At 40.9% G+C, this 20,808-nt stretch overlaps 1 protein-coding gene across 23 annotated transcripts in view; it reads left to right on the top strand.

The window, feature by feature from the left end:
• ELMO1 (engulfment and cell motility 1) overlaps window positions 1–20,808 on the top strand; it is a 523,453-nt gene that overhangs the window by 278,974 nt on the left and 223,671 nt on the right. For all 23 annotated transcript variants that reach the window (XM_023639526.2, XM_023639522.2, XM_070264858.1 and 20 more), the window contains one exon: window positions 9,067–9,175. In XM_023639526.2, coding sequence (XP_023495294.1) covers window positions 9,067–9,175 — 109 coding nt within the window. The remainder of the gene's footprint in view (window positions 1–9,066; window positions 9,176–20,808) is intronic.

The raw sequence follows: 20,808 nt of genomic DNA, 5'->3' as shown, positions 1-20,808 counted from the left end.
GGAGCTTGTTAGAAATGCAGGACCTCAGGCTGATCCCATTCTCCAGGATCAGAATCTGCATTTTAACAAGATTTTCCTCTGTGAGTGCTTTAAAGTTTGGGAAGACCTGGGGTAGTGTATATCTGCAAAATAATTATACACATGAGCTTTCACAAGCAAATGGCAAGGAAGTGTATGTGATTTGCATTTAAGCCCTACACGGTGGAGCCATTCTCCATCAGTGGATACCGAGGGGCTTTGAAAGGGCTTCATGCTTCACTCCCCTCACAGACTCAGTGTGGCTGTCCTTGAGCATCCTGTAGGACTATCATCCTGGGCCATTTCTGAACTATCACCTCTAGTGCCTCTATCTGGTCAGTCAGTCCTAAACCCAGGCTTGGAAATAGAAACATTCCATGCCACCCAAGAAATGGTTCAAATTACAGCGTAGAAATCATACAGAAACTTTGCTTGTGGACTCAGGACGCGAGTGCATCACATTTTAACTGCTAGGCAGCTGACATGTTACTTGAGCTACAAGGTGTGGTTTCATTCTTTGTAACATGTTGTCCTGCTTTGATGGCTTGTCAGGACGAAACGTGTTAAACACTTGAGAGTTTGCACACGGTAATCTGCCCATAGGTATTCACTCTTTTTTTAATTGAGGTGAAATTCACAGAACATAAGATTAACCATGTCAAAGTGAAGTATTCAGCAACATTTAGTACATTCACAATGTTGTGCAAACCACCTCTATCTAGTTCCAAGACATTAATTATTATTATCCCAAAGAGAAACCCTGTGCCCATTAAGCAGTTGCTCCCCAGTCTCCCTTTTCCCCAGCCTCTGGCAACTATTAATTTGCATTCTCTCCCTGTGGATTTTAACTCGTTAAGGATATTTTTATTAGTCACAGAAAAAAAAAATCGCAACCAGATTTATTTCTTCTTCCATCTACTCTCATTACATTCCACATCTTTAAAAAGAAGAGATTTGCTAATGATGGAAACTGGGAGTATAGACGTGGCATAACTTTACACATCAGCGGTTTGTAAAGTGTGATTCCAAACTAGCAGCATCCACATTACCTGGGAACTTGTTAGAAATGCAGATTATTGGGTCTACCCCAAAACAACTGAATTGCAACTCTGGGGGTGGGGCCAAGAAATCTGTGTTTTAATAAGCTTCTGGGTGACTCTAAGGCAAGCTCGAGTTAGAATACCACTGCTTTAAAGAAACCAGATGTTGCCTCTCCAACCCTTTAGTGTTGCCTACAGGTGCCTGCCACACTTGCACTATCTTTGAGCCCAGGAACACATGAACTGGCATAAGAGAGGAGATCTTCTAGTTCAGTTTCTTTGATGCACGCATCAGCTGGGAAATCGCTTCTGCTATCCTCTGGCTTTTAGAATAGTCAACAGAGCTGGTATCTCAGCTTCCCTTGGTGACACTGAGGTCACTGTGCAGGCACAAACACAAGCCATCCCTGCTGTTATTGCATCCTTGCTCCTCCTTGTGGTACTCAACTTCACACTCAAAGGGAGGGCTTTGAGCAGAGTGTTGTGTGATTGCTTGGTGCTTCATACATCCTGCTTTTCTTGCACTATATCAAAGTACAGGCGGCATTTCTTTTTGGTTGATTAATGTTCAATTCAAGGTCTATTATGAACCTCCAGGCTTTAATTACTACACCATTACCCAGTCAATTCCTTGCCATTTTATATTTATAGCCTTTATTATGCCTCTGTATGTGCAATTGCCTAATTTTATTCTGAAAGATTTCACCTCATTAGCTGGATTTTATACCATTCTTCTCATTTGTCCAGATTGTTATTTATCTCGGTTCTCTGTGTGCACTTTCTACTTGATTTTTTACCAGTCTGACCCCTTATACATTCTTTTTCTCCTTTTCCTGGGATGCATTGTTATTTTGCCCTTGGAAACAACTCTTTAAGTTTTTGCACACTCTGCTCTGGGGGTTCTTTTCCCTGTTCACACTCTTAACTGGGTTGTTCCATCTCAGCTGCTTGTGACATTGACCCTGTCCAAAGGCCCTGAGGCCTGGCTCTTCAGCCCCAAACATACCATGGACAGCTGCCTTTCTCTAAATGGCCAATTAAAGATAAGGGAAGGTGCACAGGTGGTGCTTTTTTCTTTTTTTCTAAGAGCATGCTGCTAAAAAGAATTTTTAAGTGTTCTCTGAAATGTCTTTCTAACCCTCCCTCAGTCCCCTCAGTGCCACAGAAGAATTTCGGTTTTGTTTTACTTGCTTGCATATTTTCTTAAGTTCCACCCTAGACCTGCTGAATCAAACTCTGGGGGAGCAGTCCAACTGCCTATGTTAACAAGCCCTCCAGATGATTCTGATGCTCACTCAAGTTTGAGAACCACTGTTCTCGAGAGATGCTGAAAGAACCTCAGGAATCCTAAATCAGAAACGCTATTTATTTCACCTGAGTGTTTATTTTGCCATAGAGCAAGTGTCATAATGTCTAAAGCAGTTGTGTTTTGCTTTCTGTTGTGTGCCTTTTTTCAACAGCTTTGCTATAGATTTATAAGGATATTTCGGTAAAGCAAATGCTAGCACCCTGGAACAAGAGTTCATGTAATTATTGTAGCAATAAAAGATCAATTATCTCCATCATTGAGGATTTGAGATGTCTCAGGCACTAAGAGATCTTCCATTTTTTTTTCCATTTCATCTTTACAATCCTTTGTGGGTAGATATTCCTGTCCCCATTTTTATGGGAGAAAACTAAGGTTAAGGAACGTGCATAAAGTCACCAAATCTGTTAGAAGTAGATCCAGGAAAATCATTTTTGTCCTGAGCCCCCAACACTGTCTATTCATTTGTTACCATGTTAATGACTTTGCTGATCAAAGCTTTATTATTTCATCCTCTCCTTTCTCAGTAGGAATAGGTATAATGTGTGTCAGTAGGCATCAGTAACCAAGAATGTGTGCTCCGGGGTCAGGCCATCGAAGTTCCTGTGCTGGCTCTATTTATTTCTGTGCTATGTGACCTTGGGCAAATTATACAACAGCTCTTTGTCTCCGTCTCTCCATCTGTAAAGTGGGATGGTTTAGTATTTCTGTCACGTGGCAGTACATATGCTTTAAATGAGGCAATCAGTGCAAGCACTTAGAACATGACCTGGGAAATAAGTGCTCTCAGTAAATATAAGCTGCAATTTATCTTTCTCTGCCCTCTTGTCTGACCCTTTAAAGCTGTCTCTTTTAGGTTCATTACTTTGGAGATTCACGTCCCTTATCTATAAAATGGGGCGGTGGATCAGGTAGACTAGCACCCTGGGATTCTAATGCGTTCTCGTTTGTTTTCCTGGTTGGCATACTTTCTATAATTATGAGGTTCTTTGTTCTCTGCCCATTTAAAATCATCATATTAGGCTTTTGGCATGTTTGTTTGGTTTTACGGACTTGCTCAAAATTCATGATCACAATTAAGTTTGTGCAGCCCCCTTGAGACAGCTGAGTGTTCTTTCTAGTTCTTCTCTTTGGCTTTCTGGGACCAATCACCATTAGCATTGGTACCAAGGGGGAACGTAGGAGAAGTGGCCCCCAAGTCTCGGTGAGAGGATCTCAAGCTGGGCTTACACTTTGACCTCAGAAGAGGTCTGGGTGTTGGCGATGTGATCTAAGGGCTAACACTTCATTCTGGGTTGTTCCGTGATTCTGTTACTAATGTAAAATTACTCCTGTGTCGGGCAGGACCTCACTGATACAAATAAGGCTTTTTGTTTGTTTATTTGCTGGTTTAACATGGGAGAAGATTGGCTTTTCCTTAGGTGAGTCAGGAGACGGGTTTTAACAGAGCTTCTAAGGTTGAGGAGACTGAAGACAGGTGTCCTATGGTAGCCGTAACTATTTAACACTGGGACTTTGTTGCCAAAACCATCAGGCCGTGACTTGTTCTTTGGGTTCTTTGCTCATTCTCTGCCCTCATACCACCCTGTATTCCTGTGGAAGATTCCTGCTTGAACACGAGCACATGGGACTTCCTGTCTTCCATATCTGGTGTAAGTAGGTGACGACACTGCTTTATTTATACCTTTTTATGCTAAAATGATGGGAGAGTCTCTGGCTTCCTTTAACACCCCCAGAAGCCAGTGATCAGAGAGCCAGTCTCACTGCCATCATGAATTTGCTTTAGTTGGTGGTAAAAGTGCTGTATGATATGTTGGTCAAGGGCTGCACGGAATAGGAAGAGGGAGGGCAATAAAGAGATGATGAACACTAACTCTGTCAAGTCTGTTTTAGGACTTTGTTTTGTTATTTAATATGCCCAATAGTGCTATGAAGTGAGTTTTATGGAACTTCTGTACATCTCACAAAGAGATGGAATGCCTTGTGCAAGCTTACACTAGTTTTGCTCAGGTTCTCTATATTATCAGTGCTTCCCATAGCAACCTTGTGTCAGAATTGCGGCAAGATTCACAGCCCCTTCTCTTTGGAAAGAACACAGTACAAGTTCACAAACGGTCCTTGGTGGCCTGTGAGGAGACCACTATGCTTCATCTGACCCTTAGTTAGAGTTGAAGCAGCATGAAAAAGAAGCCTCCGTAGATAAGAGGTAATGGATGAAGCCTGCAAGGCTCACTCCAGGACTGGCTACAGGGAAAGCAGAAGGGATTGGACTCAGCCCAGGTGAGGAGAGCTCAACAGAAAGTGGAAGAAAGTGTGTCAGGGACAACCAGCTGAATATAAGTCAGCAATATGATGCTGAGGCTAAGACAGCAAGATGGTCCCAGGAGCCAGAAAAACGGGTGGGTACCACACTGTGGCTGGCTGTGTACTTAGCACTTAATGGTCACATCCAAGCCAAACAGGTTCTTGATCTACACGACTGGAGAAGAAGGAGAAGAAACGTAGAACGTTAAGAGGGGACTCAAAATTTATGGAAATAAAGCCCGTGAGGATATTCCACAGCAGCTTTGGTGACTCTGAGCAATTGTCACTCATCTTCAGGGATAAATGAGACAAGAGAAAACCTTATACCTTTGTCTAGGAGGGGCTGGGATTTATAGACCTACCTCAGTGAGATGGAGGAAATTGATCAAGTCTCCCTAGCCTCTTTAGATATGAAATTCATTGTTTCATGGGAATATGTATGGGAAGGCAATTTGTAAACTCTAACGAGGCAGGAAGAGAGTTGGAAATTGAAGACCTTAAACATGGAATTCCAGGATTAACCTAGGCTAACTCTGTGATCTAAGCAAGTTGTATCTTCCTCTTGTTTCAACATTCTTAAGAGAATAATAATAATAACACCTGCCTCATCAATCTTATGGACTTGTCAGGATCAGTTGATAGAACATCTGTAAATATACTCTGTAAACTTAAAGTATTTCATAAAATGTTTTATACTTAATATTGCGCAAATGTCCAGTGTTCTTTAAAACATTCAGGCAGTTACATCTTCTTTTGGTGTATAAAGTGTTCTAAGATGAGTGATAATAGCAGGTCTTAGTCCTTTATCCATTGTGGCTTCTATTCCAGTAGGTTTACTCTTAAAACAGAAGAGTGAGGAAAAAACAACGATGAAAAATATGACTTGATATTTCCAAATGGAACTTTTCAAAATGTCTCAGGCGAACATGGTTAATATCAGAATGTTGAAACTGAATATAGATATATCAGTGTGTTAAATTACAAAAAAAAACTACTGTCAAGTTTAAGAATTATCTCTCACTATAGTAATATCTTGTTACTAACGTTCGTAATCATGGTCTTTTCTAAATATTTCTGTAAGAATGTTGACTTTAAAACCCACACAGATAACTTTAAAGGTTTGTGTCTGCCTTGTCTAAAGAAATCAGTCAAGAAGGAGGGTTTATTTTTCTTTAGGTGGGTAAATGTAATAAGATGAATGGTACGTTCAAGAATAAAGAGAAGGGCTTCTCCGAGCTGATTTACATATTGATTACTTAAATTACTCCTTAATTTAGTGCCTGCTAATAAACTGTTCCTTGGAAATGTTTCCAGAACATTTATTGGCTGCAGTAATTCTACCTACAGTGTATGCAGATCACGTCCTCATTAAATATTGATGTGCTCATGAAATGTTAATAGAATGTTAATATGAAACGCAGGGGAATGTCCTCACTGGGACCTGGGAACTGGCTGAAAACTACCTGTCTCCTGTCTTTTCTTTATGTTCTGTCTCCTTCGTCTGTTTTTTCCTTTCATTTCCCCATCATCAGGAGATTCAGATTCGCTCCTTGATATGGCTCTCTCAGGTACAAAATTTTTACGAGAAATAAAGATTCATTGATTGATGGGAATTTAGCTATCCCCCCTCCTGCTTTCTTGAACTGGAACTCCTGTTTAGAACCAGAAAGGATTCTCCTAAAAGGAAGAGAGTGATTCAGGCTCCGTCTAATGAGACTCCTGGGCTCAGGCAGATTGTCCAGAAGAGACCGCTAAGAGGGAAGGAGCCTTTCAAAGACTCCAGCAGTGGGCCTTCCCCACTTGGTAGGAGAAGGGATTTAGTTGGAGTTTCCATTCAGCTTTCTCAGAGAAAAAAACAACCAACTCAGAACGTGTGTTCACCAAAGAGACTGTAAAGAATAATTTTTATCATAAATTCCAAGACCGGTAAAGGCTACTATGTTCATGATGATATTCAGTGCATCATTATTTATGTGAGCGCATGTTGCAAATGGTTGAAAAGTCTCACAAAGTGAGCTGGTTCATTTACTTCCTGGGCAATCATGATGGTGATAGAGTGATAATGATGAAGGCTCCGAAAACTGCCTATGATGCCTCAAGTGGCAGAGGAGATTGAATATGCAAACTGTTTACCTTGTGGTTACAGTTAGGTGTAAATGAAGTGCTGGAGGAACATCCTCAGAAGGAAGCAGTTGATTTGTTACTGGGGTCCTATCAGTGGGTATAAGAATATGTATATACATGTGTGTTATTGTTATGGTGTTTGTGCAGAAAATAATTGGAGCACGATTTTATTAAAATACTCCTCCTTTGGCTGTAAACGGTTCGCCCTATATGAAGCTCCCTCACGTTGCTTCACTATTTGGAACCCAGTCTGCATCAATCAAACAGCACTTTCGTTTACTTTTCCTTCTTCCCCTTTTTCTTCTCTCCTTCTTTTTTCTTCCCTCCTTCCAAATAGTCATCCTTTTACTTCTCTTTCCTAAAAGCCTTCCCCTCTTTGTCTTCTTCATTCCTTGTCTGCCTCTCCTTGCCTTTTTTGACCTCTTTTGATCTGTTACTGCCTGCTGAGTGCACTGCACAGGCCCAGTCTGAGCCGTCCTCATGTCTGCCAGGGACCCTGCCCAGGCCCTCCAGGACTGTGCTTTTTTCTCTTACTCCCTACTATCCATTCTCCACACTCATAGGTCTTTTAAAAATAACTCAGGTCATGTCACTGGCCTGCCCAAACCTCATGGTTAGCATTCTCAGGGTCTTAGAATGACACCCCGTACAACCCTGGGGCGGTGGCTCTGGCCCACCTCTATGCTCCCCTGCTTGCTTTACCCTTCTCAGTCTCCTGGAACCCAAACTGCTGCCCTGCACAACTCCAGACCCCACCTTGTAGACCAGGTGGTGTGCTGGTCTGCCCAAAACACATCCTACTCAACTCACGGGCTCTGTCCTTGATGCCTTTACCTGGAATCTTCCTGCTCCCAGACCTTGATGGGCAAGCTCTTTCTCATCCTTTGATTCCCAATAGTCACCTGGCTATATGCACTCTCCTCCCCTGGCCTTCCCCAGTACTCTTTACCACCTCAACCAGTGAATTTTTTTTCAGAGCTCTTGTGATTGATAAACTGCAACCACCTCTTTTGTTTTGTTTATCTCCCTCAATTAGAATGAATGCTCTGTGAGGTCAGAGCCCTGATCTGTCTTTTTCTTCACTTTATGGGGCTGAGGCACCTTCCTGGTAGATAATAGGTACTCAATTATTATTGTTGATCAACTGAATAAAACGCCATTCCTGCCACTGAAGAGTTCAAAGTTGAGGGGGGAACACAACATGAGTCGGTGCTGATGGGAGACACCGACTCAGGGCGGTGTACCTCTTGAGGAGGCAGCAGGCAAGTCCACTGGGGAGTCGGAGGCAGCTTTAGAGGCGGATAAACTAGTTCTTTTGTGAGACAAGCAGCCTCTTCAGCTATCCTTCCTTTTGTTGACATACAAATCTGAAGTTTAGTAACTTTAAGGTAGAGTTTTATTGTTTTGTTTTACTTTTGTTTAATCCATGTGTAGAATGCACCCTTAGTTGTGGTAGGAACATCTCAAGCAAGCTTAAGGAAGGAGAAGAATTTATTAGACCGACCAAGGGGTTTTCAGAGGAAAAGTTGGGCAAGCAAACTGTTAGGATAGGAAAGTAGCTCTGCTACAGGAACGAGTGGGACCAGCCGCTCAAATGGTCTCAGAGCTCCCCCTGCCTCTCCTCCCCGTTTTCCTTTGCATTCTGGCTTGCTTTTCTTTCTTTTTTATTTTTATATTGTAGGCTCCAGTGCAGGTAGCTCCTGAGCTCACACCCCTCGGGTGCTGTCGGCATAGTTGGGCCAGTTTTCCCCTTTTTGTATGATAAGTCTCAGGGGAGGACTCTGGTTGGGTCACATGTCCCTTAGGCATGGTCCAGTCAACTAATGCCAGGGGTGAGATCCTGTACGAACCTGGAAACTTATGTGGGAAATATGTGATGAAAATGTAGGAGTTCAAGTCACAGAAGAAGAGTTGCTACTCCCAGGAAAGGGAAGATGTGACTGAGAGGAAAAGAAAATGGTTTTCTCACTCAAGTAAAACATCTTTATCGTACTGTTTTGAAAAAAGCTCCATAGATACCTCTGTGTAAGTGGAAACCAACAAGCAAAATGTCCTCTTACAGATTCAAAAAAGGTTTTAGGAGATTTGGGAAACATGAGAGTTTTAGGTCCTGTATACTGAAAATATACTTACAGTACAATTTTGTTCTGGCAACAAGAGCCTTAGCTTGGTGATCTGGAGCAGATCTAGTTCCTTATTACTGTGGGGCTGACATTCTTGACATTTTCTGCAAACCAACTTCCCTTTCTGACCTGTTCCCTTTCCCACTTGCAGATTGTGCTTGAGAACAGTAGCCGAGAAGACAAGCATGAATGTCCCTTTGGCCGCAGTAGTATAGAGCTGACCAAGATGCTGTGTGAGATCTTGAAAGTGGGCGAGCTGCGTAAGTACACTGGTTTCCCACATGGGCATGAAGCTTGGCAGAGACCTAGCTTCCAGGGTTGTGCCCTGCCCTGCACAAAGAATTCCCAAGGTGCCAACAGCTATGCATGGGTGTCACCGTTCACCGAACACTCTGGCTCAGGTTTCCAGTGTATGTATTTCTGCATGTCTGCTCTGGAAATAAACATTATTAAAATCTACAAGAAGGGGAAAATTTGCAGGTATTGTGACTGATTTTCACATATTATAAAAATGAGTATATATTAAAACAGCATTGCATTTAATACTCTAGGAAAAATGATCTGTGGTTTTCTTTTTTAAAATTACAGTTTTTAACCTACCAGTAGATCGTTTTCTTTTCTTTCTTTTGAAACAATTTTTCTCTATAAAGAAAAGTTGACTACCTTAATGAAACCCTCTTGCTCCGAGTATTTCACTTGTTTAGAATGCTTTTTCTCAGAAAGAAGGAATTATTGAAGAAAATGGGTAGTTGATCATGAAAAATGTGGTCAGAGATATGCTTATTGCTCTTTTTCTTACTTAAATTACAAAATTGAAGAAAGGACACCCAGAAAAAGAGGGCATGATACTTCTCTTACTTTTTGCTCATTGGCATACTTTAGCTTTAACCTGTTAAGGTGAGTCTGATTTAAGCTGGTCCACAATCATTGTCAACAATGAGCCTCCGTAAAGCGGCTGCCTTCCATTCCTTCCAGCATCTAGGGAGCTGACACACATATAAATCTTTCCTTGTAGGCTTAATAACATGGGCCCCAGAGAAGACTGTTTATACCAGAGAAATGTTAGGTGTTTGGTATTATTCTGAAAGCATAAATATTCAGTCACTTGCTTTGGAGCTTAAAATAATGGTCTGAAACGACTAATGGGAACAGATCCAATGATTAAATTGGAAAGGGGGATATGTTTTATTTACGGTGTAGAACTGACTGCAGGTACTGCTAAGGTAAATTAGAAAATTTAGAACTTAGTAAGGAAAAAACTAAGACTTTGAGCCTATCTGACTAAGCACAGCAGATGTTGTCATCCTCCAGTGTGGGTGGGTAGGGGACAGAAGCTGAAGTTGACGTGGAACTGCCACGAAAGTTCATTACTTATGAATTTATTACAAAAGGGCATTGTTGCATTAGTAGAGTTGCATCCTGACCTGAGAGATTTCTCTGTTATCTACTCACATTCATTGATCAGTTTACCTGGGTCCTTGACGTGAGTTTTCCTTCCTACTCCTCATTAGACTAACTTGTTGAGATTTATGTCTGCTGTATAGCTTACCGCTTATTCAACTGAAGGATTAAAGTCCTAAATCAAACAAATCCTACTAAATTCCTCAGGCTGCTAACTGTGACTGTTTTCTGTTTATTTCAACTTTATGAGGAAACTGTGGAAAGTCACTTGCTAAAAAGCATTGCAAGACCATCTAAGATTTTTCAGAACCTGGAGAACAGTCATGCTCTACTTGGCTGGTACTTTTTGTCCAGGTTATTGCCCCACATGGCCTTTTTCCTGCCCCTCGTCCATTTTCATCTTCCCCAGTGGCCTTCTTTGGCTATCAGCTGTCATCTGGATGGCAGCAGAAGGTACACTCTTTTGTGCCTTGACTGCCACACCCAGCTTTCTGCTCTTTTCCTTTGCCCAGTGGACATGTGTCTATCATGCTACAAGTTAACACAAAAAAGAAATATGGCAGAGTAGAAGGAGAATGTTGAGAATAAAGGGAAGCTGATTCTGTCTCTGCAACTTGTGACTTTCATGTCTTTGGGTAGTATACTCACAAACTTCACTATGCTCTTACATGCCCACATTTTCCCCAGAAATAGATTGGTGGTATTTTGGGTGCTGATTTGAGTAGTTGTGTTCATTTTGGCTTGATTGCAGGTAACCTCAGTGGCTGAAATTGCAGTGGTGGGAGGGAGAAGAGTGTCCCGGGAACAGATAATATCCAAGCTGAGAAGACTAACTTGGAACAGATGGCCAAATTCCAGGCCATGCGCAAGCAAAGTCAGTGTGCATCTGACTTGGAGTCTCATCTGTGTCAGTGGGGTCCCATCTGGTGGGCAGAGGGGAACCGTGGTGGCAGGAGTCTGAGCAGACAGTGCTGCTCAGGTGAATGTCAGCTCTGTGCTTCGAGGGAGAAGGGCAGGTACAGAATAGGGGCTGACCTTTGGCTGGTGCAGAACAGCCCTCTTGGACTTTTGAGAACTTGGTAACCAAGCTAGGAGCCAGGACAGAACTCCATTCCTATGGACTGCGATAACAGAGTGGGGATAAAGGCAAATACAATGGGGATCCCTGGGGGTGCCCCAGATGCTGTTCTTGTGCTGTATATTATTCCATATGTCACCTTCTGCTGCAGAGAAGGCTTCCAGCATTCTGCCACAACTCACTTGGCACCTAGTCAGGCCTTGTCTCAGTGAGCAGCTGGGGCCTGACATACTCTTGGCAGGTTCCCTTCACCTAAGATGACAAATGCATTTATTCATTTGTTTAATAAAAATATATTGATTACTTACAATGTTCCGGAGACTATGATGGGCACTGCAGGTACAGATGTGGTCCTTGACCCCCTAGAAGCTTCTACTTGAGAAAGTATAAGAACGAATTGGGACTGACACTTTTTCCTATTAGTTATAAGTCATTGCATATATTTTTAAATGCCCATGATCTGTTCTAAAGCATAATTTTTCCAATGTTTTGATAGATTGAGTTTTCAGGTTGACATGTTGCTCATCTTCCACTGCAAAAGCCATTCTGGACATTTTGCAAGGCTTACAAAAGAGTCCCACATTTCTGAAGACTTCATGCCTAAGTGAGTTGTTTTCTGCTCATAAAATATTAAAGGACTGCTACATTCTGATTGAATGCTAGACATCAAATGATGAAACACCCTGTGGTAAGAGGAAAATTGCTTTTTAATGGATTGCCTTTTGCCCGTTGCCATATTAAGTAAGTTACAATACGAAAAACAAATCTGAGTGCACCCTTATGTTGAAGGAGATGTCTATTTTTCTTCTGAAGAAAATTAGTTTCACATAAAAATCCATCTTCCTTTGGTTTGTATGTGTCTGCTTTTCTCCATTCCTGAGTCCACGGTTCATCTCAGATTTGTGTTAGTAATTGACCTGGAAGATCATGGGTCACATTAGCTCTATAAGCAAGTACTGAGACCAAAGAAGTACTCAATTAAAAATCTAACTGTAGATTTTCCAAAGTAGGAAGATGCAATTTTTGGGGCTGGCCCCGTGGCCGAGTGGTTAAGTTCGCATGCTCCGCTGCAGGCAGCCCAGTGTTTCATTGGTTCGAATCCTGGGCGCGGACATGGCACTGCTCATCAGACCACGCTGAGGCAGCGTCCCACATGCCACAACTAGAAGGACCCACAACGAAGAATATACAACTATGTACCGGGGGGTTTTGGGGAGAAAAAGGAAATAATAAAATCTTTAAAAAAAAAAAAAAAAAGAAAGATGCAATTTTTTAGAAATGCTTTGTCTTTTGAGGAAACTCACTTCTGAAATACAAATTATATTTTAATATCTAAAGCAAACATTAATGTTCAATTAAATGACGTATACCACATATTTATGCACAGCTTTCCTTTAGATTACTTTAAAAAAATAATGCTGTTTTCTGCTTCCCAATGATTGACATTGCAAGAGGCAAATGTTTTAATAGTGTGGTCTAAAAAACAATTCCTATTTATATTCTGAGAGCACTTTATCAAGGTTATTTAATTGAAGTCTATAAGAACCCCAGGAGTTAATCAAGATCAATAGCATCTATGTTTATTCATTCAAAGAAGACTTGCACTTACTGCATATTGTCTAGGGTCACTGAGCTCAAACTGGTGTTAAGGATGCTCAAAGAACAGTGTAGAAAGAGGCAGGAAAGTCGAGTGGTTGCATTTTGGCATCTGAATGACCCTTCTTTGAATCACAACGCGGCTACTAATTGGACTCCTTGGATCTGCTTCTTTTCTATTCTGAGCTTCTGGTTTCTCATCTATAAAATAAAGATCATATCTGCCACACGTAGTTATTGGGAGGAGTAAATGAGGAAATGGATGTTGCTTTAGTTGGAAAATGGATATTTTTTTGCAATTGATAGAATCTCACTTTCCTAAGCAAAGTGCAGGTTAAGCGAAGGACGGAGAGAACTCTGGGTTAAGTGACAGCTGGAACCAGGACCTGGAACAATGTCCCTTGTTTCTTCACGCTCTACATTCTGACTAAAACTATTCTTTTTATTGTTTTCTTTTAGTTTCAATTTTAAAAATCCCGAAGAATGCATATGGACCTGGTGTGGTCACACATCCCCCTGGCCTGGCTTGTATAGTTGACACCCCAGTTAGAAGAACAAGATTGAAGTAGAGGGATCAAGTTTTCAAAAGAAAAGATATTTTTGTGTGCACAGGGTTGGTGAGGGTGGAGGAAAGCAGGAGGTGGTGCCCTTACAGAAGAGAGACACAGCACAGACAAATCCATAGATCCTCATTACAGGTGTGAAATCCTTATGAAGATACTCAACTTCTAACAGGGGCTAAAAAAACTTGATTTTTTTTTCTTTTTTTTGAGGAAGATTATCCCTGAGCTAACATCTTCCACCAATCCTCCTCTTTTTGCTGAGGAAGACTGGCCCTGAGATAACATCTGTGTCCATCTTCCTGTACTTTATATGTGGGATGCCTGCAACAGTATGGCTTGATAAGCGATGTGTAGGTCCACACCTGGGATCCAAACCGGTGAACCTTGGGCCACCAAAGTAGAACATGTGAACTTAGTTGCTGCACCACTGGGCCAGCCCCTAAAAAAAAACTTGATTTTTTTCATACAAATAGGTTAATTACTTATATTTTGGATATGTAGCACCTTACCTTGTTATATTCCAAGGTCAGGTAAGCTAGAATATTTCTTCTGGACTCTCATTCATTCATTTGTCCTTTCATTCATTCAATAACTATAGGGCTCCTTCTCTATGAGTCAGGATCTAATCCCTGATGACACACTTAGAACGCATACTCTTTCCTCAGGCAGCTCAAGCCTGGACAGTCCTTCACATAAACAAGTGATTATAAAATGTTTTGCCGTTTATAACATTACGTTTAAGTTGTATTAATGTCAGATGGAAGCAGTGGTCAGTTCTTCTGTTCATAGGGAGTCAAACAGGCTAAGAAAGGAGTGTCTTGGAAGATGTGACACAGAAGAGGAGATACTTGAGTGTGTACAAACACAAAGATGAGAAGAATAACCAGGCAGGCACAGTGTGTGTATGATGGGCAGCAGCTGTTGAAAATTCCAGGCAGTGAGATGTAGGTGGAAAGATCTGAAGGTTCAGAGAAGTCTAGTTCTACGTGGCTAAAGCAGTGGGCCTGTGGGAGCAAGCAAATGAGGAGATGCCAGCAGAAGATGCAAGAGTCGGATCATAAGGATCTGTCATGCAGAAGAGTTTGGAATTCACCTTACAGCCAGTGGGAACCAAAGGACGGATTTTTAATAAGAAGAAGAAATGTCCCAGTCCTGGGCATAAGATCCTAGAATTGGATGATGTTTTCTGAGAGTGACAAGAGCTTGTGAGCATGATAATGTACAGGGCCAAGACCGAGGACAAGCTTACCTCACTCTGGCCCAGATAGTGCATCAGTTGGGAGGCTTTTAGCTGCAAGTATTGGAAATCCCAACTCAAAATGGCCACTGTAAGAACATTTATTGAATGTCATAATTTCAGAGTTGAGTAGGTCCTAGGGTTGTACTAGTTCATAACTGTTCAGTGAAGTCATCAAGGACCCGGGTTCTTTCCATCTTTTGGTTCTGCCATCTTTGGTGTACCATATTTGTCCTCAGGCTGGTAGCAATGTGGTAGCTACCATCACATGGTCCAGAGGTACAAGAGGCTGTCTCTTCCAGTGAGTCTCTTTCAGGCATGTGGAAATGTTTCCAAAAGCCCTTCAGCAAACCTTCTCTCATATCTCATTGGCTAACACTGTGGCCTGTACCTATGCCTAACCCCAGTCATTGTTAAGGGTAGTGGAACCTTCTGGAGGCCAACCCAGTCATTAGCCACTCCCTAGACTGGAAGTGAAACCAGCTTTCCCTGGGTATATGGCCACAGGATGGTAGATAGCTAAAGAAAACTGGATTCAGCTAAGATAGGGACAATAGCTACTTGAAACCTTAATTCTGTCCCTTTATTTTAAAAAGTCTTTCTGCATTCTCCTTACTGCTGCAGAAAACTATAACAAGTTGAAGTCAGATTACAGCCCTCTGTCATTTTGCCTTTGCTGGGAATTGGGGAAATGTGCTGGCATTTTTTTTTTAATGTAGCAATATCAAAGGTTGAAGAAAAATGGAAATTGAGGTTTGATTATTATGTATTTCATTTTTCATCACTAACATGCCAGGGCTCCACTACCTTACTTTTCCTTTTGGCAAATGGATATTTCCACTTCCTCAATTATGTTTTGTGTGTGGGTTATTCTCAGGTGTATTTTGAAGGTCAGAATGGATGTACATTTGTGATTGAAGGCTTCATATTTCTCTGAAACAGTTTTACTATCTGTACCTGTTTGACCATATATAATTAGATTAAAATTTAATAACTACTTCTGTTTAAAAAGCGAGAACAAAATCTATGTCACACACTATGAAAATGTTCAGCCTTTCCTTACTTTGTCTTTCAGTGGCAATATTTATTATAACACACCACTGATGCTGAGTGGAGCACTTTGTATAATTCATCACCCAGACACCTCTGCTTTAGCAAGTAAAAATAACACAGATGAGCTGTCTGAAGGACTCTTTGGGGTACAGTGGCAATTAGAATAGACACTTAACTCCGGGACACTGGTATTTTTGTACTTTGAGAAGTACCATCCATCACTTTCATTCTTAGAACACTCTGGCTAAGAAAACTCAAGAAAATTAGCTTTTAACAATTAAACCTCTTAAGGACCTTTTTTTCACCTAATACTAGCTTTTACCCATGCTCCACGGAAAGTGGAAGCCTCTCAGATCTTGACTTGTCTTGCATGTTCATAGTCTACTTCTACTTTCCTTTTCTACTTCAACCTTAAGTTTGACGTAAAAACAAACAAAATAAGATAAATGTTCTAGGCCTGAGCCTGGCTCTAGAAAGTTACATCCACTTCTGGTCCAAATTGAAAATGTCAGAGGAGAACATATGAAAGTCATTTGGGAGTGGTTGTTTAAAATAATTGTAAAGCTGGTAACAGAATTTATAATAGTATTATCGCAAGATAGAGGATTTAATGTAAGATTCTTGCATTCAGAACCAGAAGCCCTGGGTAATAGACGTAGCTGATGTCAGGGCTTCATCAGGATGGTTAGCCATCTCGCTCCTTAGTCTCCCATTTGTAACATGGGAAAATGTTGATGATCATCATCATCATTCTTATCTGAGAATCAGATGAGGAAACGTAGATTAAAGTGTTTTGTTAGCAGTATTCGTAAAAGAAATAACAATGACTTGAATCTGCACATTTAGAGGAACAGAGATGTAGCCCATCTCTTAGCAAAGCCAACTCTTCCTGTGCACAACTGGCTGTCTTAAGAATTTGCAGTTCTGTGATGGTTTGTTGGTGTTTCAGAAGGCGGTACTTGTAGCTACTTCTAAAATCACCGTGTAATGGTTATCTCCATAGGAAGTGATTGGTGAGCGAAATTAAACTTGGCAGTTTTAAAGACCAAATCAAGCACATCTCAATTATAAATGGATGAAAATAATTTATGTTTATCCTAGGCTTTTTTAGGACTTGCTCCTTTTTACATTATTTCTGAGAAGATATGTAGCTGGAAGCAATCAGCCTCTGTTTCCGCTGTCTGTTAGGTTATAATTGAGCGGGTAGGCTGGTAGATTTGCCCAGCTTCATAATGGAGAGAGACACAGACATGTTGAAAGAACACAGATGCCCACTGTCTTCTCCTTCTGCCTTGTAGAAATACTGTTCCAGGGTCCTCCCAAACACCAGGTTTGGGTGAGTGTCCCGGTCCTCCTGTGAACCCTGCTCTGCGAGGGCCTCACACCCTCCTGAAACTCCTGCAGCACTTCATCGGCTCCTCTTTGTTATACTTCTACTCTTTAGTAATACTTTTTTTCCTTTAATTTGTAGTCCTGTTTCTCCTAAAAGTTGAGGTGGTTTATAGAAAAGCATAAAGCTAATTAAAAAATAAATACGTGGTGAAAAGAAAGGCAAATAGAAGATAAAATTTAAAAAGTGAATTGTTACTGTCTGCAGAGTGCATGTTATAAAGGCCTTTGTATTTCCTACTTGTGGACCTTGAATTTGGCTCAAAGATTCGTTTGTCCCCGGGGAAGCCAGGGGCGCTTAGTAATAGAAAACGGCTCAGTGCACGTCCCACCTGACTAAACTCCTTGTGAAGACCCAAGTGCTGATTTCGGCTGATGCTAAAATAGTATTTGATAACATTTAATATCATTTGTTAAAGATGATGGACTCGGACGCATTCTTAGCACCATTTTTTTTTAAAGCTACTTTATAGCCACAAGCCAGCATTATATTTAAAATGGTGATAACAAAACACCTTTCCCATTAAAAACTGGAACTGAAGTCGGATGCTGTAGGATGCTATTGCTCACCATTATTGTTTCTCCTTGATCTGGAAGACACAAACATATAGAGGTATAGTTCATTGACAGAAACAAAGTATTTTAAATTATAGAAAATAAACTATCTAGAAATCCCGGAAGAAGCAAAGGAAAAGCTTTTAGAATTAACGTAATTTAGAAGAGTAGCTACATAGCAGATAAACAAAACTTAATGTTTCCGTATGTCAATAGTAATTAGTTAATTATAAAATGGATAAAAAGATTTTTTTTTAGAAATGGCAATAAAAATGCAAACTGCTTCAGAATATTCTAAAGGAAAACATCTTGGACTTATGTGAAGAAAACTATTAGACTTTATTAAAATATACAACACAAGTTTCAAATAAATAAATAAGCAAATGTTTTATTCCTGATAAGAAAACAATATTGTGATAAAGTTGTAAATTCCCCCAAATTAGGCTCATATTTCATTTCAAAATATCAGTGGGAACTAGGATGGAAACTTCACAAAATGATTGTAGAGTTCATTTGGAAGAATAGGGAGGTGAAAATTGGTAAGGAAGAACTGATAAAGAAGAGCAATGAAAAATAAATGGAAATAAAAATATATTTCTTTTTTTAAAACATTTTTTGCAAGAAAGTCCAAAGAACTCATTCACCAGTGTTCACCTATTGTTGTGATCACATTTTGGCATATTTGCTTTATCATTCTCTTTCTTTCTCTGTCTACACCTACACAGGCACGCACACATACACACATTCACACATATTTTCATAAAAATATGAAAAATATGTTTTTATGGCAGGAAAAAATTTTAATATAATTGGAATAAAAAATCAAAATAGATAAATAAGAATGATTTTAAACTGGATCCAGCTCTGGCATGTTGTACTTTAGAGAGAGCAAAAGGTGCTGGGAGGCACACTTAGCAAAAGACTTTCCAGGAGAGCTGTGGGGAGGAAGGCTTGGGGTGCTGCTGGACCAGGCATCATCGTGGAGTCAGTGTCAGGAGCCTGGCTCAGAGCATCTGCCACTGATGGAGGTCTGAGAGGGGCTCGCTGCCACCTGGCGCCTCTGGAGCGCAGGTCAGGGGGTGTATGTTGACAAAACTTACTTCCACCATCCCTTCTGTTCTTCCGCAGCACTGTGGTGTGGCTTACCTAAAATCCAGTGGTTCTGTACACGAGGAACTATGGATTTCAGGACATGCAGCTTCTTTTATAAGTAGAAACATCATAAAAAAAGAAAAACATAAAAGTAACGTGATCCCAGTAGATGAAGAGGCCATTTGCATGGATGGCATTTTCACTCCTTATCTGTAAAATCAATCTAGTATTGAAGTTACTGATCTCACACCTAAAATGTAAAATGTGAAAACCATCTTCCCCTAGTTCCATACCCAAGGCTTGGCCCCACAGGATATGCTTTTTCCAGGACAATAATCATCCTCCCCAACATTTATTGCAGGATTGTGATGCACCAGGCCATGAGCTAAAAGGTCCAAGTATGTTGTAAAAGTAAAATATTAATTTGGAAGGGCAGCATGAAATTGGAGGGAATTTATAAGCAGAATATTAGAAGATCCAAATAGGTGGTAAAATAGAATAAAAGAGATCACCAAAAAAAAGGAATTAAAACAATAGAAGTCAGGATGCCAAACTGCACTGAAATAGTGATGAAATGCTAATACCTAAGGTTTTTAAAACCAAAATATACATGAGTAAAACAAAGCAAACAAACAAGAAAAACCCAGAAGCATACCCACAGCTTCAGTCTGTGACACACTTCCCTTAGACACTGTGGCTTCCCAGAGTTGTGGGTTCCTCCCAGGTGGTCCTCAGTGACTGGGAGAGCAGAAAGCTCTAGGATGCCTTTTAAAACTTCTCATCTTTAGCCTGAGGGCTTTGGATGGAGAGATTTTTCTGGTCACTGGAGTAGATTAAGAGGCAAACGCCAGTGGGGTCTCCCAGCCCTGGGCACTTGAACTTCAATCAAAAACCACTTGCTGATTTAAAGATAAGTAGAAAGAAATTATTAAAAAAAAAAAAAAGAGAGAGACTATGTCGTTTATTAGATACTTTCTATATGGCAGGCAATTCCCTGAGGTCAATAGTCTGTTAACCCTTACAACATCTCCATTTACAAATGATGGCCCTGGGTCTCTGGGAGAGGTCAAGTAGACTGAGGTCACAGACACATTAGATGCAGTTAACTGTTGTGGGATACCATTGTGCTGTTTACTGTTAACTACTGTGCAGTGCTATCAGGCACTGCTTTCAATTTTTGAAATGTCCTGTCTTCCTTACAGACTGTAAACTCCTCGAAGATTAGACTCAGAGTGAATTCACCTTCCATCCCAGCCTCTACTCCAATGCTTTATGTATAGTTTGCACTTAATAAGTATTTATGACACGACTAGAGCAGCTTTCTATTTGCTTCAGGGTCACTTCCAAAAATACTTCTCAAACATCACTCAATTTTTAAGGAACTTTGTGTTTTACCCTGAAACCTCTCAAACAGCATCATTTTTTCTTCTAAAATAAGTGAGCATGAGTTATACAAAAGAGCTCCCTTTCATCCCTGTCCCTCCTCTTCCTCCTCGGGGTAGCTTGGTGAGAAGGCCTACTGAGTCTAAATTTGAATTAGAAAATATCAACACTACAGTATGTTCCCCAAAGAGGAAAAAATGATCTATTTTCAATCTTGTGTTTCAGAATACACAGCTGTGTGACTTCCTAATTTATGATATTCCCAACTGCCTCCAGACAGCTCTCAGCTTGCTGCTTCTTTCCCACCTACCCCTTGCTACAGGAAACAGGGCAGACTCTAACCAGTCCAGAACTTGGACTCCTGTGGGGATGTAGAAAGGCCAGTAAATTACTGCTCCAAAGATGCCTCCTATCTAGTCAGCTGCTCCCAGCCACTAGAACCTGAAAAGAGCCAGTGGCTGCTATAGGCTAGGAAGTCAAGCTGTCAGTTCCTTGCAGGTCAGTGTCAGCTGCCTGCGTGTCTCTCTGGAGTGTGGCCATTCCCCG

This window comes from Equus caballus, chromosome 4 (genome assembly GCF_041296265.1).
Source record: "Equus caballus isolate H_3958 breed thoroughbred chromosome 4, TB-T2T, whole genome shotgun sequence".
Lineage (NCBI taxonomy): Eukaryota > Metazoa > Chordata > Mammalia > Perissodactyla > Equidae > Equus > Equus caballus.
This window is presented reverse-complemented; position numbering and strand designations above follow the sequence as displayed.